Source organism: Arachis ipaensis, chromosome B6 (genome assembly GCF_059453495.1).
Source record: "Arachis ipaensis isolate K30076 ecotype BB chromosome B6, ASM5945349v1, whole genome shotgun sequence".
NCBI lineage: Eukaryota > Viridiplantae > Streptophyta > Magnoliopsida > Fabales > Fabaceae > Arachis > Arachis ipaensis.
This window is the reverse complement of record NC_142441.1, coordinates 122,040,933-122,068,798: the sequence shown is the minus strand read 5'-3', so window position 1 is coordinate 122,068,798 and position 27,866 is coordinate 122,040,933. Positions and strand designations below refer to the sequence as shown.

Sequence of the window (27,866 nt, the reverse complement as noted above, 5' to 3'; positions counted from 1 at the left end):
CACACCATATCAATCCAAGAATCAATGGTGACTTCCTATAATACAAATACACAAACATATTATATAATAAGTGATTTATACATAAAAATTACCTTCTCTTTTGTTTTAGCGATCAATTCATGTGTACTTCTCTTTCGTCTTTCTTCTCAGACATCCCAAGATCTTCATCAAATGAAAGAGACAAAAACACCTAAAGCATTATAAAACAACAAACATCACTCAACAGCTTTGTGTTGAACGAAAAACCTTCCATAGAAAATTTAATGAGTTTTGCAAAGAGAATTTATGATTCTATCACTTTATCAGTTTATAAAGAACAACATCAACTTATTAGAGAAATAGAAAATTGACAACATACAGAATTCAAGCATAAAATAGAACTAAATGAATTAGCAACCACCATTAGAAACAAAACCCATTCAATGGAATCAGGATGCAACTGACAATTATTAGTCTTAATATAATTTAACTTTTATAAAATAAAACAGCTCAAACCCTGGGCAAAAAAATGCAACTGAAAATCCCAAATAAAAAAGATAAAAAATTCAGAAGCAGGGATAGAGAAAATCCGTACATCAGGGAGACACCGGTTGAGATCCCGAGCCAGAATTTGTCAACCAGGTTAGAAGTGTAAGTGATAACCACATCATTTTAAAGGAACAAATGGAATCGATATACTCTACCTATTTAGGAATCTGGATCAAGTAAACCTAGTAATCAACACACAAAAAGGATCTCAAACTACAAATATGAGTCAAAATAAAAATTCAAGATTATTCCAAACTACACACATACAATAGAATTATAGATTACTACAGAATACATCCTTTCATATAAAAAACAAGGAATCACATGAATCAATTGTCAAAGGGAATATCAACACATATCAAAAGTATAACCAGAACCATATTTAGCACCTAGCACAAAGGCTGGCCAATTGGCTCCAGGTACTCCCATCCTCCAGCCCTAGCAACAGCACCAACAGCCTGAAACATTCATATATCACGGAATCATTAGACTACTGCAAATATATGAACCTCATATTTCAATTGATTAAAAAGAATAGTGATTCAAGGGAAACCCCATCAAACCAAAAGACATTTGATTCAATAACCACAACACTTGCTGGATCAGACTGGGAACCCTCGCTCAATCGGCTGTACCGATCCATTGGGCGGACACAATGAAACCGGATCTGATGGAATAGCAAATGAAAAGGTTCTTCATTTTCTACACTAAGAAAAATTGATGACCACATCAAGCACAAAAATAACACAACAAGAAACCCTCCACAAACTTAAAAATCAAATGAACTATAAATTTTACCTCGACCCGGTCACGGAGATGGTTGAAACGGCAGTGGGAACCATAGCCACAGAATCTAGTCCTCAAATAGTAGATACAATCAGCCTCACCAGGTCTTTGGGGATAAAATTCCTCTGTAGCACCCAATCTTATTTGCCACACAGCCTCTGTATTTTTCAAAATCAGGATCACACACACTTCACAATACCCCACATTCTCCTATAAGACAAATCACAATCGCAAAAAACCACAAACATTAGGAAAAAACGGGAAATAATTTTCATATTTTATTTTATGAACAAAAAATGAAAAAAACAGAGCGGTTGGGGCATTATATCAAATCTAACATAATACCATACCTTTGAGTCAAATTCTGATCCACTTCAGCCATTGATCAGATCGGGAACCCTCACTAGATCGCCCGTACAGCTCCATTTCGCAGACACAAGGAAATCGGAGCTGATGGAATAGAAAATGAAAAAGGTTCTTTTGATGAGATCTATTTCTGGATCTCATCATAACAATCGATCGTTCCTCCTCAGCACCTCTCTGAAACTCCACAGATTTCCATCCTAATCCTCAGAGACCGTTTCATGATTCACACTATAGGAGATGCGTTAAAATTCCAGAGAAGTAAAAAGAAGTGGAATCAGAATGAGGATTTGCAAAAGAAAGAGAGAGAAGGGAATAGGGCAAGAACGAAGGAAAAAGAACAAGAAAGAGAGCAGGCAAACGATGGCAAAGGTGGCAAGAGTTATCTGAAGGAAGGGAAAGAAGGGAGGAAGAAGCTCAATTTGGTGAAGCTCAAGGAGATGAATAGGGTTTCAAAGGGAGAGAGAGAAAGAAGAGAAGGAAGGGACACCATAAAGAAAGAAAGAAAAGAGAAGGAAGCTGACGAAGAAAGAGAAGAGTAAGAAGCTGAGTTATGTGCAGGACCCTTGAAAAGACATTTTTTGAACTAAAAGAAAACTCTAAAAAGCCACAAAATGCCACTTCGGATATGATTCCTCCTCTATACCATTGTTACTAGCGTGATAACCCGTGCAATGCACGGGATTCACGAAATTTAAACCTTTTTAAAAGAAAAATACTAAGAATATAATTAAAATGTATTCTATAAAAATATATATGTTGTATTAATTTTGGATAATTACAAAATTATCACTACACTAAAATAAAAAAATAGAATACAACAATTATTCAATATGTCAATAAATGGTATAACATTTTTTCTAAGATAATAAAAGATAATAAAATATTCAAACAATTGTTAGACACTAAAAAAACAGAAAAAAGAAGTCCAACAGAGATGTAGTTTACTATTATGTATTATCTTAAAAACACATAACGTCAAGATACCTACTGATAGCAAAACAAAATATATACAACATATATAAATTTGTTCATTAAACAAAAAATAAAATATGTCCAAGAAAACTTAACATATAATTCAAAATATCTATTAAATAGAGTTATACATAGGAGGCCTAATGTCGCTGAATCGACAACTCTATCTGGCGGTTAGCTATCGAGCCGAGTTTCAAGGTAATGATGTCCCCCTCCTTTAAATTGTATACTCTACAGTATTCATTCCACTCGACCCCAAACTTCCATTCTCCACATCTTCCTCCACTTTTCAGTAAGTGGAAAAAGAACACATTCTTCTCTACATTGGAATCTGGACCGGTGATTGTCCAAATCGAACCATCTCCAGATGGTTTAAGATACGCAAAAAATTTCGAAGCCAAATACTGTAACGAATAATTCATAGTTACCATAAATATAATATTTTCATACACAATGAATAACAGATTTAGGAAGAGCATCCAATAAGCTTGCAAGAAAAAAAATAAAAGAAAACACTCTTTTGAGATCAAGTTACCAATCTAGATTGTCCGAGATCCAAAGCTGTGATGATCTTTTCATAAGAAACCTCAAGAGCGTATCTAATTCAGGATAATATGAATATGTTAGTCACCACACTAAAAAATAGCAAGCTATCCCATGATATTAAAATCCAAAACACAAGGAAAAAAGTTACATCTAGCATTACCTAGGATCAGCCAATTCATTTGTCGTGTTACTTTCTTTATTGACCTCCAATGATAAACTGCTTCCACTAGACAAATCTATCGGATTATGTGGATTATCCCCTACCAGTACCCCATCTTGATCATTGTTTTCATCACCATCTGATGAAAACTGATCATCCGACGGTTCAGACCCAGATAGAACAATCACATCAGCTGATGAGTCCTCATCCATCTTGGTATACTTTATGTGAAACACTCTTGATACATTATCAAGTGTCTCTGGGTCCATTAGCTCAGGAACATAGCATTCAGGATCAAGGTGAATTTGGATGGGTTGGTTGTCCTTATTTCACAATGAAATAAAAAAAATTCCAAAATTGACATACCTAAATTGAACAGATGCCCCTCTATCGATAAGATAGAAAGTTCTAATCTGTTCAAATGAGGAGTCAGTTATGAGCAACTGATCATTCTTTCTTATCACCTCCAGCACTAAACAATTATCTAGCTCGTCAATGACATAGAACATTAGCCCTAATCGTTCCCCATAAGTTGAAACAAAAGTTGGGAGAAGAGCTTTGTCACTCTATATTCAAATTTCTTCCCAAAGTTAATTCATGTGTAACAAAACATGCTAAAAATGCTAAAAATGCTTCACATAATTTTACCTAATTATTTAGCAAAGAGAGGTATTTTAAATCTACCATTATTACCAACTGAACAACATAAGAGAATAATAATCACGTAAATGAACTAAAATTATAATGAGAAGAAAGCTTTAGCATAAATAATTGAGAAGATTCTAGTTCAGTAAACAGCTCAATGAATTTAAACAAAATATCCATAGAAAAGGGACAAAGGGGCAAAGCAATCACACTTAGACATGCAGAAAATAGTAGAAAATAACAAATTAAAGAACATAAAGTCAAATCAGGAATTTAATTAATTGAGATTGATACTACTGGCCAAAACTGCACATTGGCCATCAAGCTTATTAAGAATCAAAGAGAAAACTGAGAGATTTTAACAATGAAAAAGAAATTTTTGTTATCTTGATGGATTCTGAAACTAAATCATGTACATGAACTTCGAATCATCTTTTCAGGTATTAATAAATGTTGAATTTTTAAAGTCAGATTCAATATATGTATGATTAGTAAAGATTATATTATTTACTTTGAATGGACATTGATAATTTAGGAAAACTAATCTTTTTAGAGTTGTTGTAGTCTACACCCATTTGAGATTAGAAAGATCAGGAACTCAGAATTAGCTAATCAAACTCATCTAACATGGAAAAAAAACTATCAAGAGGAGGAAAGTAGAAAAGACCACTAACTGAATATAAATTAAAAACAAACCATTCGAAGTCAAAGATTTAACCCACCTCTTTAATCGGTTAACATGCATGATATAATATTCCATAATATATTTCGTTACCTGCTTACTGAAAAGGCGAAATCTAAAAATCAGTTCTTTTTTGTTGGGCCAATATTGCTGGGTTGCTAAAAATCTCCTATTAGCACATAATGGTACGATTAGAATATAAGACTGGGACTTTTAACCAAGAAACCAACTAACTAAGTATACAAAAAAAAGTTAACTAACAAATTAAATGCACATTAATGAAAAATACCCAAGAAACTACGTTGCAAAACTACTACACAACATATTTTACAGATTACAACAACTTCTGAAATCTGGCCTACATATAAATGAGAAGCCAATAAAATTTAATTACAATGTGAAAAATATCTGAGAAAGGATTTAAAAAAAATTATAGATGGCATAACATCGATATTTAATTGACATTAAAATTTTCAAAAGTTAATCTGAAATATATTGAATGAAAAAGTAAAGGAGACTTCAATCGAATTGAAAATGCAGCAAAGAAAACATCTTCTCTAATACTCAGCACCATACCTGTTTGAATCTTCTCTATTGGCATCCATGGCCATTCAGCCTTATCAAATAGAGAGACTTGGTATAAAGATTCAAGAAGAAAGAAAAGATCTTGTTTCTTACTGCAAAAGAGAGCATTATAATAAAGTAAACCCTAATAGGAGATTTCAACAAGTTCAAGAAAAACAGGTGATAAAATTGAATCCAGAAACATAAAAAACAAACATAAAGAAGGAATAGCAACCATTCATAAACAAAAGAAGAAATAGATGAACAAAAATATTGTTATTTATTCTAGTAAATTAAATTTCTACGAATGCTAATTATAATGTTGAGAAGTTTCAGAAAGCTAACCACTACTACTAATAATAATTTAATGAAACAATCATGAATTATGAATTTGTTAATTAGAATATGCATTACAAACGATATGAAAAAAAGAAAATATACAAAAATTAGATCAATATTAAAATATAAAACACCATAATCAATATTCAAAAATTATAAATACGATTTTCTTTTTTTTACTCTTAAAAATGTTTTAAATTATCTGCTTAATATGTTTTCTTATTGGATACAATATAATAATACCAAAATTACCAAATTTCACATGGCCAATACAACCTCATTGAAACTGAATTAATTAACTTGCTAAAAAGAAATTAACAAAAAAAATAGCTTCCTGTTATTATCCTTTGAACTTATCTTATGTTAAAAACTTACATTATACTATGTTACCTTAAATGTAGCTTCCTAATCAAGATGATTAACAAAAGGAGCAGCTACCCACGTGTGACAACCTGCTAACAAAAAGTATAAAAAAAAGAACTTAATAAGAATCAGATGTTGGACATATCCAAGTATCAGAGATCCGTTGTTTTGGAAATAAAAAATTTCTTTCTTTCTTTTTAAATCGGGAAGAACGTCTCCTTGAATGATACATGCATGCCAAAATATATGACAATCTCTTATATTGGTTCAAATTAAGACTCAGCAAGATGTGAGAGCAACAAAAATTTGAGTATCAGTCAAAAAAATAATCAGAAAGGATACTTGAACTGAGGCTATTCACATAAAGGTATTAACTGGATATTTTCAGAAGACAAAACTTTAGTTGATGAAATCACCGAAAGGAAAGATACGAAAAATGAAAAGAAAAGCAAAAGAAAAAAAAAGTGAAGAGAAGATTATGTTGGGACTGCAACAGTTAGGGCAAAACCTTAACTTGTTATTTGATTGTCAGAAAATTTACCTGTTCAAAGAAATGGAGACGCCGGGACCACTGGAGATGACGACAAGTTTGTATCTTGTAGGATTATTTGAGGTTTAACACTGCAAAAAATAGGGCGCTGTGTTTCTGGGTTGAATGAGCTGAGACCCCAGAGGGAGAGGATGGACGGTGACGGCGTTAGGTCTTCTTTCTGACCTCCTTTTTTTTTTATCGCGTGTGTGTGTCTTGTTTATGAACTTTGTTTTTTTATTGCGTGTGTGTGGGGGTAGGGAGGGGGTGGGAGAAGAGAGAGACACCTTTGGTCTTTTAATCTTTCCTTGGTAATGTTAAAGAACTAAAAATACTAATAGAAGATATAAGATTATAATTAAAATAATGTAGATAATTCATTAAAAATAAATGATACTAAAAGAACGGTTATGAGAAATGAATCATTAGACAATACAATTAATTTCACAATTATTAATCAGAAGATTTTTTAATATTTATGATAGCTAAAAATAACTAAATATTGAGAAAAATATATTGTAATATAATTTTTTCTATTCATTTCAGAATTTTTGATATCAATAAATTTTATGTGTCCCAAAGTTTAACTAATTTTCACAATTTTTCTATTTTTATTTTCTATTGATAATTAGAGAAAAAATGATAGAAAATCACAGGAAAAAAGATGAAAGAAATAATTACTTAACGAAAATTGTACGCAATATAAAACAGATTAACATACAAATTAACAAATATAAGTAAAAAAATAAGTAAGAATGTATTTATTTTTTTATAAAAAAATATGGTTCTTCCTCTTAAATATGAAACTTGTTAAAAGAAAAGTTAATTATTGTTAATAATTTTATCAGTAAAATTTTTTTTAGTAATAAAATCTTCCTAACAATTTTTTAAACTAATCTTTCCTTTTTTCTTATATCGACCGAATCAATAACTTTTATAACATAAAAAAAGTAAACTTTGTGTAGATATTAATTGTTTATATATATTGTAGAATAAAGTTTCTAATTAACCCACAAACCAAGAAAAAAGAAGAAGAAAATTAAATATTAAATATATCAATTATCTTCAAGTACAAAATGAAATTTAAAAATTCTATCAAATTAAGATGACATTTGAAAACTTAAAATATCTATTTTTCCAAAAATAATTTTATATATAAATTGAATCTTATGAGAAGTAAAATTATAATTTATTCTAAAGAAAATATATAGTTATAATAATGGTATAGAAATTAGGAATTAAAAGAAACAAACTCCATCAAAGCATGTGATAGAAAATCATTAAGGAGAAGCTGGTCTAAAAGAAGGCTAACTTTCAAAATTATCTGAACATAAAATAGCAATGCTTCCTTTAATATCAGAAACGACAGCCAATACCAATTTCAGCATCCATAACAATGCAATCTTAAACTAACCCCAGGAATGGGTCAGAGTAAAGTTGCTCCAATTTTTTTGTATCCTAAATTAGAATTTATAACTGAAACTGTTCAGGAAAAAAAGTAAAACAGTTCTGGTCATGAAAGGGGAAAAAGATCATCTAAAATGTGGAGGTTTGGAAAACTGAAAAAGTAAATTTCTAATCACCTTTGAATTTGTAAGTTTTATTATTTGTGACCCTACTATCTTATTTCAAGGGTGATTAAAGTCTTACTTGATCACTTTACCAACCTCCTCAAAATAGATCAACATAAGTGGATTTTTATCCTACTATACCAAACATAAGATAACTTTTATTACTAAAGGAAACATGAGAGAGAGACAGAGACTCTGTTCATATCCTTGGTCGAGCTATCCGACCCAGGATGATTGGCGACAAAGCAACCGACCTCTTCAGGTCAGACTATCCGACCTCTTCTTCTAAACAGCTCGGCCAATCGACAGGAAAGCCCAATAAAGGGCCCAAATAGAGGAACACGACCCAAATCCACAGGCAGTCCGAGCCTACAGAGATAAGGACGGTTCCCTTAAAGATAAGCTGACCTCACCCAAAGATAAGGTAAGATAAGACAAGATAACTAACTTATCTTATCTAAAAGGTCACTCCACACCATTATAAATACACTAGAGCACCCAAGTATAACTCATACTCTGATTCTACAATAAAATCTGTTTAATACCCGTGCTAACTTAAGCATCAGAGTCTCTTGCAGGTACCCCCACCCTCCGGTGACCAAGGATCAGAAGTGAAGCCAACCCAACAAGTCGGACACAACAGCTCCAGCCGCCACTAGCCAGCCGGACACATCATCTCTGAGCAGCACAGAAGATCTCATCCGAGATCAGCCTACAGTTTTAGGTAACCCTCGAAACATTGGCGCCGTTGCCGGGGAACCTGGAAGTCATCCTATTACCATGGTAGACGACCATGACAACGACCATAACTCAGATCTAGAGGACAGAACGCCGCACAAAAATACGGATGCCATACCAAAGGATACTCCATAATCTAATGGAGACAAAAACTCATCACATCCGAGAGTAATAGAAGCACTTCAAGATCGCCTAAAGCAACTTGAAAAAGAAAGTCAGTACCAGCAAGAAGTTGGCAAGGATCTACAAAGGGAGATAAGGCGATGTCGAGAATTGGAAGATAAACTCCTACAACTTGAAGCTGATCTCAAAGCAAAAGCTACCCGGACCACCCCTGAGGACAACTCTCGCAATGATCAAGATCCATTCACTAGGGAAATCATAAAGACTAAAATCCCTAAAGACTTGAAACTTCTAGAGATGACTTTGTATGATGGCACCACAGATCCCAACCATCATCTCAGCAACTTCAGAAGCAGAATGTACCTTACCGACGCTTCAGATGTCGTTCGCTGCAAAGCTTTTCCAACAACTCTCACAAAGACAGCAATTAGGTGGTTCGACAACCTACCTTCGAAGTCCGTCTCAAACTTCGACGACCTGGGCAAAAAATTTCTGGCCAGATTCTCCATCCAAAAAGACAAGGCTAAGCACGCTCCCAGTCTACTGGGTATCAAGCAAGGAGATCGGGAAAGTCTTCGCAACTACTTGAAAAGATTCAATAAAATATGCCTAGACATACAAAGCTTGCCAACAGAGGCTGCCGTCATGGGCCTCATCAACGGCCTACGAGAGGGACCTTTCAGCCAATCTATATCAAAGAAATATCCCACATCTCTAGACGAGGTGCAAGAGCGGGCAGAGAAGTACATTAACATGGAAGAAAATTACCGACTTGGAAAAGCCTCAAAATCCGGTTTCACCTACCGAGATAAAGAATCCAAGAAGAAAGAAGATCGAACGGGAAAAAAAATCAAAAAGTATCATAATTACACCCCTCTTCGGATGTCCCTTGTGGATATTTACAAAGAAGTCTGTAACACAGAAAAGATACCCCCAGCTCGACCACTCAAAGGCAAAAGAGGAGGAGGAAATCGGAACGAATACTATGAATATCATCGGGTCCGAGGGCATTCCACCAACGAATGCTTCGACTTAAAAAACATTATAGAAAAATTAGTAAGAGAAGGAAAACTAAATCGATATCTGGCCACCCGAGATGATGAGCAAAGAAAAAGACGAAGAGATGAAGATGTCAGACGAGCTGAGCGATCACCTCGTACGCCAGAAAGACATGTCCATATGATACATGGAGGATTCGCAGGAGGTAGAATCTCCAAATCATCACGCAAAAGATACCTCAAAGAAGTATATCATGTCGAAGGAAAGGAGGAAGCACCCGACATCCCTGCGATCACGTTCACCAAAGAAGACGCATCCGGTATCATCTCAGGACACGACGATCCCATGGTCATCACCATCATACTAGCAAACGCCAATCTCCACCACACATTAATAGACCAAGGAAGCTCTGCCGACATCTTATTCAAAACAGCCTTCGACAAACTCGGCTTAGAAGAAAAGGAGCTTAGAGCATACCTGAATAGCCTGTTCGGACTGGGAGATACCCTAGTACAACCACTGGGATACGTGTCACTACATACAACCTTCAGAAAAGGAAACCAATCCAGAACACTCAAGATAGACTACATTGTTATCGACGTGAGTTCAGCCTACAATGCCCTAATAGGTCGGACAACACTAAATCAACTCGGCGCAATAGTCTCGACTCCACATCTATGCATGAAATTCCCAACTACGGAGGGGATAGCCACAATAAAAGCAGATCAAAAGATGGCACGCCGCTGTTATAACAAAAGTCTAAACCTCAGAGGCAGAGAAGAAGAGTTCCATACAATTGAGCTTGGTGGAGTCCAGAGATGAGAAGAACTCCGTCCACAGCCCGAAAGTGAAATAGAGAAAGTTCAGATCGGAGACACCTCGGACAAAAAGACTAATATTGGCACGATCCTGAAAGGAGATGCAAAGGAATTACTAGTACAGTTCTTGCGAGATAATGTCAATCTCTTTGCATGGAAAGCTGCAGACATGCCAGGCATAGACCCCAAGCTAATGTGTCACAAGTTGGCGGTCTATCCAGGATCTTGGCCGGTACAGCAGCGACGAAGAAAGCTTGGGCCAGAGCGATCCCAAGCGGTGGAAGAACAGGTACAAGCACTACTGGAGGTAGGTTTCATAAGAGAAGTCAAGTACCCACTATGGCTAGCTAACGTTGTCTTGGTGAAAAAATCAAATGGGAAGTGGTGAATGTGCACCGACTACACCGACCTCAATAAAGCCTGCCCAAAAGATCTTTACCCACTCTCAAGTATCGACGCTCTGGTAGATGCTTCCTCCTGATATAGATACCTCTCGTTTATGGATACATATTCTGGATACAACCAAATCCCCATGTATCCACCAGATCAAGAAAAGACCTCGTTTTTGACGCCAAAAGCAAATTACTGCTACATTGTGATGCCTTTCGGTCTCAAGAATGCGGGAGCTACTTATCAAAGGCTAATGAATAAAGTCTTCTCAGATCACATCGAAAAAATCATGGAAGTCTATGTGGACGACATGTTGATAAAGACACAAAGCGAAGAGACATTATTGTCCGACCTGGCTCAAGTGTTCGACACTATAAGGAAGCACGACATGCGACTCAATCCCGCAAAATGCACCTTTACAGTAGAAGCGGGCAAATTCTTAGGTTTCAAGCTCACACAAAGAGGAATTGAAGCGAATCCAAACAAATACCAGGCCATACTCAACATGAAGAGCCCAACTTGTGTTAGAGAGGTACAACAACTCAACGGGAGATTCGCAGCCTTATCCAGATTCTTAGCGGGATCAGCGATAAGATCTCTCCCCTTCTACGCCACGTTAAGGAAAGAAAAAAGTTTTGAATGGACAAAGGAATGTGAGCAAGCCTTCCAGGATTTCAAAAACTTCCTAGGACAACCACCTATTCTAACTCGACCACGAAAGGAAGAACCACTCACATTGTACCTTACGGTAGGAAGTCGGGCAGTAGCCTCAGTACTGGTTCGGGAAGACGACAAAGGGCAACAACCCGTATACTTCATTAGTAAAGTGCTGCAGGGATCCGAGCTAAACTACCAAAAAATAGAAAAGTTTGCCTATACTCTCATACTGACGTCTCGACGACTTCGCCCGTACTTCCAGGCTCACACCATTAAGGTTCGAACCGACCAGCCCATAAAAGGGATATTGCAGAAAATAGATCTAGCAGGCAGAATTTTACAATGGGCAGTCGAATTATCCGAGTTCGACCTCCAATATGAAGTTCGGATAGCCATCAAATCACAGTACTTAGCCGACTTCATTACAAAATTCACAGATACCCTGGAAACCCCCACAGAATGGAATCTCTACATGGACGGTTCCTCAAATAAGATGGGAAGCAGCGCAGGTGTGATAATAGAAAGCAACCAAGGAACCCAAGTTGAGCTTTCCTTCAAATTTGGGTTCCTCGCCTCGAACAACCAGGCGGAATATGAAGCGTTACTAGCTGGTTTAAAGCTGGCTAAGGAGGTTGGAGCTCAAAAACTCAACATCTTCGGCGATTCACAAGTAATCACCTCGCAAATAACAGGGAGATACCAAGCCAAAGATCCCACCATGAAAAAGTATTTGGATAAAACCAAGGAACAGCTCGGACAACTCGGGGAATATAAAATCTTACACATACCCCGCGAACAAAATGCCCGAGCTGATGCACTCTCGAAACTAGCCAGCACCAAACTAAGGGGCAACAATAGAAGCCTCATCCAGGAAATGCTACGGAACCCGTCAATCTCGAAAGAGGAAAAAGTCCTAGCCATAACAAGCCAGGATCAAGGATGGATGACCCCATAATTAACTACCTCAAAGCAGAAACACTCCCCACAGATGAAGAGGAGGCAAAGAGGTTAAAACGGGAGGCTCAGTACTACACTATCATAAACAACACCCTATACAAGAGAGGGATCTCAATACCGTTGTTAAAATGTGTGCCGACCTCTAACACAAGGGAAGTTTTAGAGGAAGTACACAACAGCATTTGTGGTAATCATCTCGGAGCACAAGCTCTCACCAAAAAGGTACTCCGGGTGGAATTTTACTGACCAACTCTACAAAAAGAAGCTACAGAGTTTGTAAAGACATGTCCCCCATGCCAGAAACATGCCAACTTCCACATTGCCCCGCCAGAAGAACTCATCAGCGTAACTTCACCTTGACCATTCGCAAAATGGGGACTCGACCTTCTCGGACCCTTTCCTCAGGGATCGGGACAAGTCAAATTCCTCATAGTTGGGATAGACTATTTTACAAAGTGGATCGAAGCAGAGCCCCTAGCCAACGCCACTGCCCAAAGAAGCCGGAAATTCTTATATAGAAATATTGTCACAAGGTTCGGAGTCCCGCGCTCCATCACCACAGACAATGGCACTCAATTCATAGATGCAGGTTTCAGAAAACTAGCTACCGACTTGAACATAAAACACCAGTTCACCTCCGTCGAGCATCCTCAAGCCAATGGACAGGCCGAAGCTGCCAATAAAGTTATATTGGCTGGACTGAAGCGGAGACTGCAAGAAGCAAAGGGAGCTTGGGCTGAAGAACTCCCACAAGTCCTATGGGCATATCGAACAACACCATATTCTACCACAAACGAATCACCATTTCGATTAGCGTACGGAGTGGAGGCAATGATCCCAGTAGAAGTCGAGGAAGGGTCCCCTAGAGTGGTCCACTACAATGAACAAGCCAACTCTCAACTTCAAAGAGAAGAGCTCGACTTACTTCCAGAAGTTTAAGAAAGAGCTCGAATCAGGGAAGAAGCGCTAAAACACCGAATGGCTTCAAGATATAATCAAAGGGTAGTGCCAGGAAGTTTTGCTGAGAATGATCTCATCCTAATCCAAAATGATATTGGAACAACTCGACCTGGAGAACGAAAGCTGGCAGCAAACTGGAAAAGACCCTACCGAGTTACAGAAGTACTTGGAAATAGCTACTACAGACTGTCCGAACTCGAAGGACGAGAGCTTCCCAGATCATGGCACGCATGCAACCTAATAAGGTACTATAGCTAGAAGATCTCATCATAGGGTGCACTCTTTTTCCTGAAAAGGTTTTTTAATGAGGCACCAAGTTGAGATCCAGAAATTATCCGACTGAAAGGGATGAAAAACTCCCGCATGTATATATTTACATTTCCTTTTGAATAAAATATATTTTAGATATTCTACACATTCTCAAGACGCATTAATCTGAAGCATTCATCGCCCGATTATAAAGCAACAGATCGGCAGAAAGTGAAAAATAGATTCACTGCACGATCGCGATGGAAGACCAATAAAGATGAAAATGCGATTCATCTAAAGGTCGACCAAACAAAGACAGAAACCACCTTCTGCAAATCGGCAAAGATGAACACAGAATAATGTAAGAAGTTATCGAAAGTGATCCGAAAAAGAACCTGACGAGGTCTTATGGATTGCTAAATAATAACTTAAAGACTGGCCGACGTTAAGAAGTCGGACCAAGTCAACCCAAGTTATCAGCAAATCCCTGGAAAGAGGTCTGGCCAACCCTATAAAAGAGGAATTGCTATAACTTAGAAGAGATCGACCTAACGAAGTCGGTCTCCTATAAACAAGTTATAAAAGTAATCCCTGAAAGAGACTTGACAAAGGTCCAAGAAAGAGGATTACAAAAATAACTTAGAAGAGATCAACCTAACGAAGTCGGTCTCCTACAAACAAGTTATAAAAGTAATCCCTGAAAGAGACCTGACAAAGGTCCAAGAAAGAGGATTACAAAAATAACTTTGAAGAGATCAACCTAACGAAGTCGTTCTCCTACAAACAAGTTATAAAAGTAATCCCTGAAAGAGACCTGACAAAGGTCCAAGAAAGAGGATTACAAAAATAACTTAGAAGAGATCAACCTAACGAAGTCGGTCTCCTACAAACAAGTTATAAAAGTAATCCCTGAAAGAGACCTAACAAAGGTCCAAGAAAGAGGATTACAAAAATAACTTAGAAGAGATCGACCTAACGAAGTCGGTCCCCTACAAACAAGTTATAAAAGTAATCCCTGAAAGAGACCTGCCAAAGGTCCAAAAAAGAGGATTACAAAAATAACTTGGAAAAGGACGACATAAAGAAGTCTCCTCTGATGCCAGGGCATTTTGGCCAGTTTCACTGACCTTTTCTTTACTGTTTTTAGGGTAGTTTCATGCATTTCCTTAGAAAATAAGCTAGTTTTGGGTAAATATTCACTTACATCTTGATTCAAGCATACATTGTGCACTTTACATGATTTCATGAGGATTTTTGCATGAATTTAATGACAAATTGGATGTTGCATTTCCCATGACTTGGATTAGAACTTTGATGCACTTTATTGCTTGATTCCAGGACAAAGGAAGCAAAGAAGAACCACATTAGTGGCTACGTTAGTTACACTAACGTGGAATGGGAGTAACTTGCAAAGTTAATGAGAAAAGTAATCGCCAATAATGCCCTCGAAGTCATCATAGCCCACGTTAAGAGTCACGTTAACTAAGTTAACGTGAACTCTAACGTGGAAGAAAGGAAATGGAGCCAATGTTAGTGACACTTACCTTTGTCACTAACGTTGGACCAAGCTCATAAGTGGCCACGTTAAGAGCCACGTTAACTTAGTTAACGTGGGCTCTAACGTTAAGAAGTAAAGGGGAAGTCAACGTTAGTGACATTCAACTTTGTCACTAACGTTGGCCAAGTCACAATAAGCTACGTTAACTCCCACGTTAACCTAGTTAACGTGGAAGCTAACGTGAAGAAAGTAGGTGATCGACAATGTTAGTGACACCAAACATTGTCACTAACGTTGGGATTAACCCACACAAGCCCCAATAAGCCACGTTAACTCCCACGTTAACCTAGTTAATGTGGAAGCTAACGTGAAGAAGGAAGGTGATCGCCAACGTTAGTGACACCTAACATTGTCACTAACGTTGGAAGGAGCCCACACAAGCCACAATGAGCCACGTTAACTCCCACGTTAACTTAGTTAATGTGGAAGCTAATATGGATAAGGGAATGATGAGCCAACGTTAGTGACACTCAACTTTGTCACTAACGTTGGAGATGGCTAGCATGGCCACGTAGAAGCCACGTTAACCTAGTTAACGTGGACTCTAACGTGAGAAATAGGGGCACATTGGAACGTTAGTGACAAAGGTAAGTATCACTAATGTTCTCGAAGGTTGGCAAGCCTACGTTAAAAGAGCCACGTTAACTAAGTTAACGTGGACTCTAACGTAGGGAAGGGGGAGACTTCTCAACGTTACTGGGAAAGGTAAGTCCCAATAACGTGTGCGAAGGGCATAGAGGCAACGTTAGTGGCAACGTTTGTGCCACTAACGTTGAAGTTAACGTGGCTCTTACTTTGGTGAGGAACGTTAGTGAAAAAGGTGATTGTCACTAACGTTCTCGAACCCACATTTCCACTTAAACGTTAACACCACTAACGTCCTGAGCTAAAGTCTCTACCCACTTCACACTTTCTCTCTGCAAGCAAAGCTAAGCCCAATGAAGAAGAGAACTGCTTCAAATCTCAAGATCCAAAGGCCCATACCCAAAACTTGAAGAGCCAACTAGAAGAACAGAAGAGTAGTATATATAGGAGTAGCTTTGAATTAGATAGGGAGTTGGAAATTATAGGGAGCCTCTTAGCATAGAACTACTCTCTGTATTTTTACTTTCTCTGCACTTCTAGTTTCATCATGTATTCTCCATCTTTGTTTTCATTTTCCAGAGCTATGAACAACTAAACCCCTTTCATTGGGTTAGGGAGCTGATGAGCGGATATTTTATACGCTTTTTGGGGTTAATTTCATATAATTTTTAGTATGTTCTAGTTAGTTTTTAGTTTATTTTCATTAGTTTCTAGGCAAAATTCATATTTCTGGACTTTACTATGAGTTTGTGTATTTTTCTGTAATTTTAGGTATTTTCTGGCTGAAATTGAGGGAGCTGAGCAAAAATCTGATTCAGGCTGAAAAAAGGACTGCTGATGCTGTTGGATCCTGACCTCTCTGCACTCGGAATGGAATTTCTGGAGCTACAGAAGTCCAATTGACGCGCTTCTAATTGCGTTGGAAAGTAGACATCCAGGTCTTTCCAGAAATATATAATAGTCCATACTTTGCTCAAGGATAGATGACGTAAACTGGCGTTCAACGCCAGTTCCATGTTGCAGTCTGGCGTCCAGCGCCAGAAACATGTTACAAGTTAGAGTTCAACGCCAGAAACAGGTTACAGCCTCGCGTTGAACACCCAAAACTGCCCAGGCACGTGAGAAGCTTTAGTCTCAGCCCCAGCACACACCAAGTGGGCCCCATAAGTGGATTTCTGCACTATCTATCATAGTTTACTCATTTTCTGTAAACCTAGGTTACTAGTTTAGTATTTAAACAACTTTTAGAGATTTATTTTGTATCTCATGACATTTTTAGATCTGAATTTTGTACTCTTTGACGGCATGAGTCTCTAAACCCCATTGTTGGGGGTGAGGAGCTCTGCTGTGTCCTGATGAATTAATGCAAGTATTTCTATTTTCTATTCAAACATGCGTGTTCCTATCTAAGATATCCATTTGCACTTCAACATGAATGTGATGAACGTGACAATCATCATCATTCCCCCACGAACGCGTGCCTGGCAACCACTTCCGTTCACCGTAGAATGAATGAATATCTCTTGGATCTCTTAATCAGAATCTTCGTGGTATAAGCTAGATTGATGGCAGCATTCAAGAGAATCCGGAAGGTCTAAACCTTGTCTGTGGTATTCCGAGTAGGATTCAGGGATTGAATGACTATGACGAGCTTCAAACTCGTGAGTGCTGGGCGTAGTGACAGACGCAAAAGGATAGTAAATCCTATTCCGGTACGATTGAGAACCTGCAGATGATTAGCCGTGCGGTGATAGCGCACCTGGACCCTTTTCACTAGAAGGATGGATGGTAGCCATTGACAGCGGTGATCCACCACACAGCTTGCCATAGGAGGACGTGCGTGCGTGAACAAGAAGACAGAGGAAAGCAGAATTGCAGAAGACAAAGCATCTCTAAAACTCCAACATATTCTCCATTACAACATAATAAGTATTTATTTCATGCCCTTTTATTCCTTGCAATCAAATTTGATAAGTGAATTGTTTTATTGTTTTCCTGACTAAGAGTTACAAGGTAACTATAGATTGCTTCAAGCCAACAATCTCTGTGGGATCGACCCTTACTCACGTAAGGTATTACTTGGACGACCTAGCGCACTTGCTGGTTAGTTGTGCGAATTTGTGAAGAATTGTGATTTCCAATTTCGTGCACCAAGTTTTTGGCGCCGTTGCCGGGGATTGTTTGAGTTTGAACAACTGACGGTGAATCATGTTGCTTAGATTAGGAAAATTTTGTCTTTTGGGTCAGAGTCTTTTATATTTTTTTCAAAAAAAAAAAATAATAATATTTTTTTTCTTTGTTATTAAAAATACTTTTTCAAAACAAGTGTTACATTTACTGCCCATTTGGCTAGAGCGTTGGTCTGTGTTCTTGATAATTGGGTACCTTCTTTTTAAAATTCTTTTTCAAAAATAATTTTTACATTAAATCTTGTGCCAAACTTTAAGTTTGGTGTTTTCTTGTTGATTTTTCTTTGGTTTTCGAAAATCTTATTTTGGTTTTCTAAAAATTTTAAGTTTGGTGTTCTTTCTTCATGTTCTTGTGTTCTTGTGAATCTTCAAAGTGTTCTTAAGTTTTTCTTTTGTCTTGATCTTAAAATTTTTAAGTTTGGTGTTCCTTGGTGTTTTCCCTCCAAAATTTTCGAAAACAAGGAGCATTAGATCTAAAAATTTTAAATCTTGTGCTATCTTATTGTTTTTCTCTCTCCTTTTTAAATTCAAAAATATCTTTTCTCTCTATTTTAAAGCAAATTTTCGAAATTTACCTTTAAAATTCAGATTTTTATTTCAAAATTTAAAACCTTTTTCAAAAATCATCATATCCTTTTCAAAACTTCCTAACCACTTTCTCTCTCCTCATTTTTTCGAAAATCTTCACCTATTTTAATTTATTTTATTTTAATTTATTTTATTTTCGAAATAAATAAATAAATAAATAAATAAATAAAAATAATTTTTTTTTATTTTACATCATCTCCTTTTCTCCATCATGGATCTAAGTGAAAATGAACAGTCCAGAAGGACTCTGGGGTCATATGCTAACACCTCTACTACTTCATATGGGAGTAGTATCTGCATACCCTCCATTGGAGTCAGTAGCTTTGAGTTGAATCCTCAGCTCATTATCATGGTGCAGCAAAGCTGCCAGTATTCCGGTCTTCCACAGGAAGAACCTACAGAGTTTCTGACACAGTTTTTACAAATTGCTGACACAGTACATGATAAGGAAGTAGATCAAGATGTCTACAGATTATTACTGTTTCCATTTGCTGTAAAAGACCAAGCCAAGAGGTGGTTAAATAACCAACCTAAGGCTAGCATAAAGACATGGAAACAGTTGACAGAGAAATTCCTGAATCAATACTTTCCTCCAAAACGGATGACACAGCTAAGGCTGGACATCCAAGGCTTTAAATAAGGAGATAATGAATCTCTTTATGATGCCTGGGAGAGATACAGAGAGATGCTAAGAAAATGCCCCTCTGAAATGTTTTCAGAGTGGGTTCAGTTAGACATCTTCTATTATGGGCTTGCAGAAAGAGCTCAGATGTCTCTAGACTACTCAGCTGGTGAATCTATCCACATGAGAAAGACAATTGAAGAAGCTCAAGAGCTCATTGATACAGTTGCCAGAAATCAGCATCTGTACTTAAGCAGTGACCCTTCCATGAAAGAAAAGGCTAAAATAGTAACTGTTGAACTCAGTCCTGTAGAACAAGCTGCTGAATTCAATCAGCAATTGGACTTTCTAACACAGCAGTTAGCCGAATTCAAAGATAGACTAGAAGAGACAAGGATGGCTAATATAAGTATGGAAGAACAATTGAAGCAAACAAAACAGCAGCTGTCAAAACAAATAACAGAAGAATACCAAGCAGTTCAATTAAGAAGTGGGAAAACATTAAATACCCCACCTCAAGGCAGCAGGAAGCCAAGAAATGAGCAAACCACCCAAAATCCATCTGAGGACAGTAAGAGCCCAGGAAAAAATAATTCTGGCGTTAAACGCCAGAAATTGGGTGGAAGGCTAGCGCTGAATGCCCAGACCATGCTCAGGACTGGCGTTCAACGCCAGAAACAAGCAAGGAACTGGCGTTGAATGCCCAAAAGAAGCACAGTTCTGGCGTTCAGACACCAGGAACTGATGTGGAATTGGCATCTAACGTCACTCCAGCTTCTAACTCTGGCACTCAAATGCCAGAGAGGGATCAGACACACACAAGTGCTGATGACAACACTTCTAAAAAGGCTTCTTCAACTATTTCTGTAGGAAATAAACCTACAGCAACCAAGGTTGAGGAATATAAAGCCAAGATACCTTATCCTCAAAAACTCCGCCAAGAGGAGCAGGATAAGCAATTTGTTCGCTTTGCAGATTATCTCAGGACTCTTGAAATAAAGATTCCGTTTGCAGAAGTACTTGAGCAAATACCTTCTTACGCCAAGTTCATGAAAGAGATCTTGAGTCATAAGAAGGATTGGAGAGAAACTGAAAGAGTTCTCCTCACTGAAGAATGCAGTGCAGTCATTCTAAAAAGCTTTCCTGAAAAGCTTAAAGATCCCGGAAGCTTTCTGATACCATGCACATTAGAGGGAAATTGCACCAGGACAGCTTTATGCGATCTTGGGGCAAGCATCAACCTAATACCTGCATCCACCATCAGAACGCTTGGTTTAACTAAAGAAGTTAAACCAACCTGGATATGTCTCCAACTTGTTGATGGCTCCATTAAATACCCATCAGGCGTGATTGAGGACATGATTGTCAGGGTTGGGCCATTCGCCTTTCCTACTGACTTTGTTGTGCTGGAAATGGAGGAGCACAAGAGTGCTACTCTCATTCTAGGAAGACCTTTCCTAGCAACTGGACGAACTCTCATTGATGTCCAAAAGGGGGAAGTCACCCTGAGAGTCAATGAGGATGAGTTTAAGTTGAATGCTGTCAATGCCATGCAGCATCCAGACACACCAAAAGACTACATGAAAGTTGATCTTATTGACTCTCTGGTGGAGGAGATCAACATGGCTGATAGTCTCGAATCAGAGCTGGAAGAAATCTTTAAAGATGTTCCGCCTGATCTAGAGGATTCAGAGGAATTGAAAGAACCTCTGAAATTTCCTCAGGGAGAGGAAAAACCTCCTAAACCCGAGCTCAAACCATTACCATCATCCCTGAAATATGCATTTCTGGGAGAAGGTGATACTCTTCCAGTGATCATAAGCTCTGCTTTAAATCCACAGGAAGAGGAAGCACTAATCCAAGTGCTAAGGACACACGAGGCAGCTCTTGGGTGGTCCATAAGTGACCTTAGGGGCATAAGCCCAGCTAGATGCATGCACAAAATCCTATTAGAGGATGATGCTAAGCCAGTGGTTCAACCACAGAGGCAACTAAATCCAGCCATGAAGGAAGTGGTGCAGAAAGAGGTCACTAAATTATTGGAGGCTGGGATTATTTATCCTATTTCTGATAGCCCCTGGGTGAGTCCTGTTCAAGTTGTCCCTAAAAAGGGAGGCATGACAGTGATTCATAATGAAAAAAATGAACTGGTTCCTACAAGAACAGTTACAGGGTGGCGCATGTGTATTGATTACAGAAGGCTCAATACAGCCACCAGAAAGGATCACTTTCCTTTACCATTCATAGACCAGATGCTAGAGAGACTAGCAGGTCATAATTATTACTGCTTTTTGGATGGCTATTCAAGCTATAACCAAATTGCAGTAGATCCCCAGGATCAAGAGAAAACAACATTCACATGTCCATCTGGAGTATTTGCTTACAGAAGGATGCCTTTTGGGCTGTGTAATGCGCCTGCAACCTTTCAGAGATGCATGCTCTCTATTTTCTCTGATATGGTGGAAAAATTTCTGGAAGTCTTCATGGATGACTTTTCAGTATATGGAGACTCATTCAGCTCCTGTCTTGATCACCTGACACTGGTTTTGAAAAGATGCCAAGAGACCAACCTGGTTTTAAACTGGGAAAAATGTCACTTTATGGTGACTGAAGGGATTGTCCTTGGGCATAAAATTTCAAACAAAGGAATAGAGGTGGATCAAGCTAAAATAGAGGTAATTGAAAAATTACCACCACCTGCCAATGTTAAGGCAATCAGAAGCTTTCTGGGGCATGCAGGATTCTATAGGAGGTTTATAAAGGATTTTTCAAAAATTGCAAAACCTCTAAGCAACCTGCTAGCTGCTGACACGCCATTTGTGTTTGACACAGAGTGCCTGCAGGCGTTTGAAACTCTGAAAGTTAAACTGGTCACAACACCAGTTATCTCTGCACCAGACTGGACATTACCATTCGAATTAAGGTGTGATGCCAGTGATCACGCCATTGGTGCAGTACTAGGGCAGAGGCATGACAAGCTTCTGCATGTCATTTATTATGCTAGCCGTGTTTTGAATGATGCCCAGAAAAATTACACAACCACAGAAAAAGAATTACTTGCAGTGGTTTATGCCATTGACAAGTTTAGATCTTACTTAGTAGGATCAAAGGTGATTGTGTACACAGATCATGCTGCTCTTAAATATCTACTCACAAAGCAGGATTCAAAACCCAGACTCATAAGATGGGTGTTGCTTCTACAAGAGTTTGATATAGAAATAAGAGACAGAAAAGGGACAGAGAACCAAGTGGCCGACCATCTGTCCCGGATAGAACCAGTGGAAGGGGCGTCCTCCCCCTCCATTGAGATCTCTGAAAGCTTTCCGGATGAGCATTTGTTCGCCATTTAGGAATTGCCATGGTTTGCAGACATTACAAACTACAAAGCTGCAAGGTTCATTCCTAAGGAGTACAGCAGGCAACAAAAGAAAAAATTAATTACTGATGCAAAGTACTACTTGTGGGATGAACCCTATCTCTTTAAGAGATGTGCAGACGGCATAATCCGTAGGTGTGTGCCTAAGGAAGAAGCACAAAGGATCTTATGGCATTGCCATGGGTCACAATATGGAGGTCATTTCGGAGGTGAGCGAACAGCCACCAAGGTCCTCCAATGTGGTTTCTACTGGCCTACACTTTACAGAGATTCCCGAGAGTTTGTACGTAACTGTGACAGTTGCCAGAGAGCTGGTAATTTACCTCTCAGTTACGCCATGCCTCAACAAGAAATCTTGGAGATTGAGTTGTTTGACGTATGGGGAATTGATTTCATGGGGCCTTTCCCACCATCATACTTAAACACTTATATTCTGGTGGCGGTTGACTATGTATCAAAGTGGGTAGAGGCCATTGCCACACCCACCAATGATACTAAAACAGTACTGAAGTTCCTCTAGAAACATATATTCAGCAGGTTTGGTGTCCCTAGGGTACTAATCAGTGATGGGGGCACTCACTTCTGCAACAAACAGCTTTACTCTGCCATGGTCCGGTATGGAATTCGCCATAAGGTGGCGACTCCATATCATCCACAGACAAATGGGCAAGCTGAAGTTTCTAACAGAGAACTAAAAAGAATCCTGGAATGGACTGTAAGTACCCGTAGAAAGGAATGGGCACGAAGCTTGGATGATGCTTTGTTGGCTTACAGAACAGCACTCAAGACTCCCATAGGGACCTCTCCTTACCAACTTGTGTATGGTAAGGCTTGTCACCTGCCCGTGGAACTGGAACATAAAGCCTACTGGGCAACCAGATTTCAAAACTTTGATGCCAAATTAGCTGGAGAGAAAAGATTGCTCGAGCTGAATGAGCTAGAGGAATTCAGATTCACTGCTTTCGAAAATGCCAAGCTTTACAAAGAGAAATAAAAAAGGTGGCATGACAGAAAGCTGTCATCTAGAATCTTTGAACCAGGACAAAAGGTTCTGCTGTTTAACTCTAGGCTCAGGCTATTTCCCGGGAAACTGAAGTCCCGGTGGAGAGGACCATATGTGATTACAAGCGTATCACCATATGGTTATGTGGAGCTTCAAGATATTGATTCTGATAAGAAGTTCATTGTTAATGGACAGAGAATCAAGCACTATCTTGAAGGCAATGTTGAGCAAGAGTGCTCAAGGCTGAGGCTAGATTAAAAACTCAGCAAGGTTCAGCTAAAGACAATAAAGAAGCGCTTACTGGGAGGCAACCCAGCCACGGGGCATCACTTCTTCTAAGCATTTCACCCTATTCTTGATTTTATTTGTTTATATAAAGTTCATTGATACTAAGGTAAAGAGTCAACTGTGTAAGTTTACAGGGTTACAAAAGGATTCTGCACACAAAACAGAGAAAAAAGAGCTCACTGGCAAGAAAATGCCAGTAAAAGTCTATTTTGGGCATTCAACGTCCAAAAGAAGCATCCACTGGGCGTTGAACGCCAGTAAGGATAGCCATCTGGGCGTTAAACGCCAGATTTACAGCGTCCTAGACGTTCAGAAAAATGCCCAGTGACAAAGGAGTTCCTGGCATTCAACGCCAGAAAGAAGCAACAGCTGGGCGTTGAACGCCCAGGAGAAGCAGCAGTTGGGCGTTGAACGCCCAAAACATGCAGCGTTTGGGCGTTCAAACGCCAGGATGGTGGGAAGGAGGTAATTTCATTTTTACTTCATATTTTTCATTTTAATTTTAATTTTCATGTTTCAATTCATGATTTCTTGCATAAACATGTTACAAACCTTGATTTCTAAAATCCCTAATTTCTAAAAACCCTACTTTAAAAATATCAAATGTATCTTAATCCATAAGCACAAATCCTTTTTTCTTTCAAGCCAATTTAACTCTTTTTCAAATTTTCAAAACAAATCTATCTCTTTTCATTCTAAAATCTTTTCAACTAATTAATATTTTTTTTTAAATCTCCATATTATCTTTTTCAAAAAATCCAAGTTTATCTTTTTCAAATATCTTTCATATCTCTTCAATTTATCTTTTCTTATCATACTTATTTCTTTTTAAATCATATCTTCTATCTTATCTTTCTCCCTATTTTCGAAAACCCACCCCCTCCCTTTTAAAAACACATTCGGCCTCCCTCCTCTCATCCACCATTCAACGCTAGCTCTCCTTCTATCGCTCTCCTTTCTTTTCTTTTGCTTGAGGACAAGCAAACCTCTAAGTTTGGTGTGTTTATCCGTGATCACTAAACCATACCCACTAAGATCATGGCTCCTAAAGGAAAACAACCCACTCTAAGAGGCAAGAAAGAGAGTGTTCCAAAACCACTTTGGAATCAAGGAAGGTTCTTAACCAAAGAACATTCAGACCATTACTACAAAATAATGGGTCTAAGATCAGTGATCCCGGAAGTCAAGTTCGATCTGAAAGAAGATGAATATCCGGAGATCCAAGAGCAGATTCGAAACAGGAACTGGGAAGTCCTAGCTAATCCTGAAACGAAAGTGGGAAGGAATATGGTTCAGGAATTCTATGCTAATCTGTGGCAAACAGATAGGCAGAGAATATCTGGAACTGCCCTCTATGACTATAGGACTGTGGTCAGAGGAAAGATTGTTCACATCCACCCTGACAAAATCAGAGAGATCTTTAAGCTACCTCAGCTGAAAGATGACTCAGACTCCTTCAATAGGAGAATGATGAGAACAAACAAGGGCCTGGATAAGATTCTAGAGGATATATGCATCCCAGGAGCCAGGTGGACTACCAGCACGAAGGGTGTCCCAAATCAACTCAAGAGAGAAGATCTCAAACCAGTTGCCAAAGGATGGCTGGACTTCATTGGGCGTTCTATATTGCCCACCAGCAACCGTTCTGAAGTCAATGTTAGAAGAGCAGTGATGATCCATTGCATTATGTTGGGAAAAGAAGTAGAAATTCATCAACTGATCCCATCCGAATTCTACATACTTGCAAACAAGAACTCTAAGGATGCCAGGTTGGCTTATCCAAGCCTAATCTCTATGCTCTGCAAAGATGCTGGAGTAAAGATGGGAATAACAGAGTATATCTCAGTGGAGCAGCCAATCACTAAAATCACAATGAAAAAACAACAAGTGCAGGATGACACCATCAAGAGGAGGGCGCAAGAATTCCTACCAGAACTCCCTCAATTTGAATACTGGGAGCATCTTGAAGCATCTGTTACTAAGTTGCAAGAAACCATGGACCAAATGAAGGAAGAACAGCAAAATCAAAACAGCATGCTTTGCAAATTGCTCAGAGAACAAGAAGTGCAAGGGCGTGAATTAAGAGAACTAAAGCGTCAGAAACTATCTCTTGAAGGGCCAAGCACTCCACAGACTAAAGAGGCATCCGCTTCCCAAAGTCAAGGTTGTTGAGTTCTGATCTTAACCTTAACCCTGTGATAACATTTTTTTATTTGAGTTTTACCTAAGGAGTCATATAGTAATAATTAGTATCTATATTTTTTTATTTTATCTCCAATTAAGCTATAATTTATTTTTCTCATCATCATTAAACATGAATAAAATAGAAGGTTTTCTTTAGAATAAGGAGTCAATAATTTTCGAGTTTTTAATAAGAAAAATTCTAATTATTTATATATGGTGGCAATACTTTTTGTCTTCTGAATGAATGCTTGAACAGTGCATATGTCTTTTGAATTTGATTTTTAAGACTGTTAAATATGTTGGCTCTTGAAAGAATGATGAACATGAGACATGTTATTGATAATCTGAAAAATCATAAAAATGATTCTTGAAGCAAGAAAAAGCAGTGAATACAAAAGCTTGCAGAAAAAAAAATATAGAGAAAGAAAAAAAAAGCAAGCAGAAAAAGCCAAAGCTCTTAAAACCAAAAGGCAAGAGCAAAAAGCCAATAACCCTTAAAACCAAAAGGCAAGAGTAATAAAAAGGATCCAAGGCTTTGAGCATCAGTGGATAGGAGGGCCTGAGGAAACCAAATTCTGGTCTAAGCGGCTAAACCAAGCTGTCCCTAACCATGTGCTTGTGGCGTGAAGGTGTCAAGTGAAAACTTGAGACTGAGCGGTTAAAGTCAAGGTCCAAAGCAAAAAGAAGAGTGTGCTTAAGAACCCTGGACACCTCTAATTGGGGACTTTAGCAAAGCTGAGTCACAATCTGAAAAAGTTCATCCAATTATGTGTCTGTGGCATTTATGTATCCGGTGGTAATACTGGAAAACAAAGTGCTTAGGGCCACGGCCAAGACTCATAAAGTAGCTGTGTTCAAGAATCATCATACTAAAATAGGAAAATCAATAACACTATCTGAATTCTAAGTTCCTATAGATGCCAATCACTCTGAGCTTCAATGGATAAAGTGAGGTGCCAAAACTGTTCGGAAGCAAAAAGCTACTAGTCCCGCTCATCTAATTAGAATCTGAGCTTCACTCAAAAACTCTGAGATATTATTGTTTCTTGACTTATTTGTATTCTATTTTATTTGTCTAGTTGCTTGGGGACAAGCAACAGTTTAAGTTTGGTGTTGTGATGAGCGGATATTTTATACGCTTTTTGGGGTTAATTTCATATAGTTTTTAGTATGTTCTAGTTAGTTTTTAGTTTATTTTCATTAGTTTCTAGGCAAAATTCATATTTATGGACTTTACTATGAGTTTATGTATTTTTCTGTAATTTCAGGTATTTTCTGGCTGAAATTGAGGGAGCTGAGCAAAAATCTGACTCAGGCTGAAAAAAGGACTGCTGATGCTGTTGGATCCTGACCTCTCTGTACTCGGAATGGAATTTCTGGAGCTACGAGAGTTCAATTGATCGGCTTTCAATTGCGTTGGAACGTAGACATCCAGGGCTTTTCAGCAATATATAATAGTCCATACTTTGCTCAAGGATAGATGACGTAAACTGGCGTTCAACACCAGTTCCATGTTGCAGTCTGGCGTCCA

General features: G+C 38.3%; 1 protein-coding gene and 1 long non-coding RNA gene across 4 annotated transcripts; both read right to left on the bottom strand.

The window, feature by feature from the left end:
• Positions 1-92: 92 nt before the first annotated feature.
• On the bottom strand, positions 93-2,157 carry LOC110263458 (uncharacterized). 3 transcript variants are annotated; one of them, XR_015885635.1, is made up of 6 exons: positions 1,665-2,157; positions 1,327-1,524; positions 1,092-1,235; positions 918-986; positions 684-710; positions 93-162 (listed from the first exon to the last, which is right to left on the bottom strand). It is a non-coding gene; the product is annotated as an uncharacterized LOC110263458 (long non-coding RNA). The 3 variants fall into 3 exon arrangements; XR_015885636.1 differs by lacking the exon at positions 684-710 and having other exon boundaries at positions 93-190; positions 1,082-1,230; XR_015885637.1 differs by lacking the exon at positions 684-710 and having other exon boundaries at positions 93-190; positions 1,082-1,195.
• Positions 2,158-2,792: 635 nt separating this feature from the next.
• On the bottom strand, positions 2,793-3,627 carry LOC148562541 (uncharacterized). The gene is made up of 3 exons (XM_088490912.1): positions 3,359-3,627; positions 3,188-3,251; positions 2,793-3,056 (listed from the first exon to the last, which is right to left on the bottom strand). Exons 1-3 carry the CDS (start codon positions 3,625-3,627, stop codon positions 2,793-2,795), a joined length of 597 nt encoding a protein of 198 aa, XP_088347038.1.
• Positions 3,628-27,866: the final 24,239 nt, after the last annotated feature.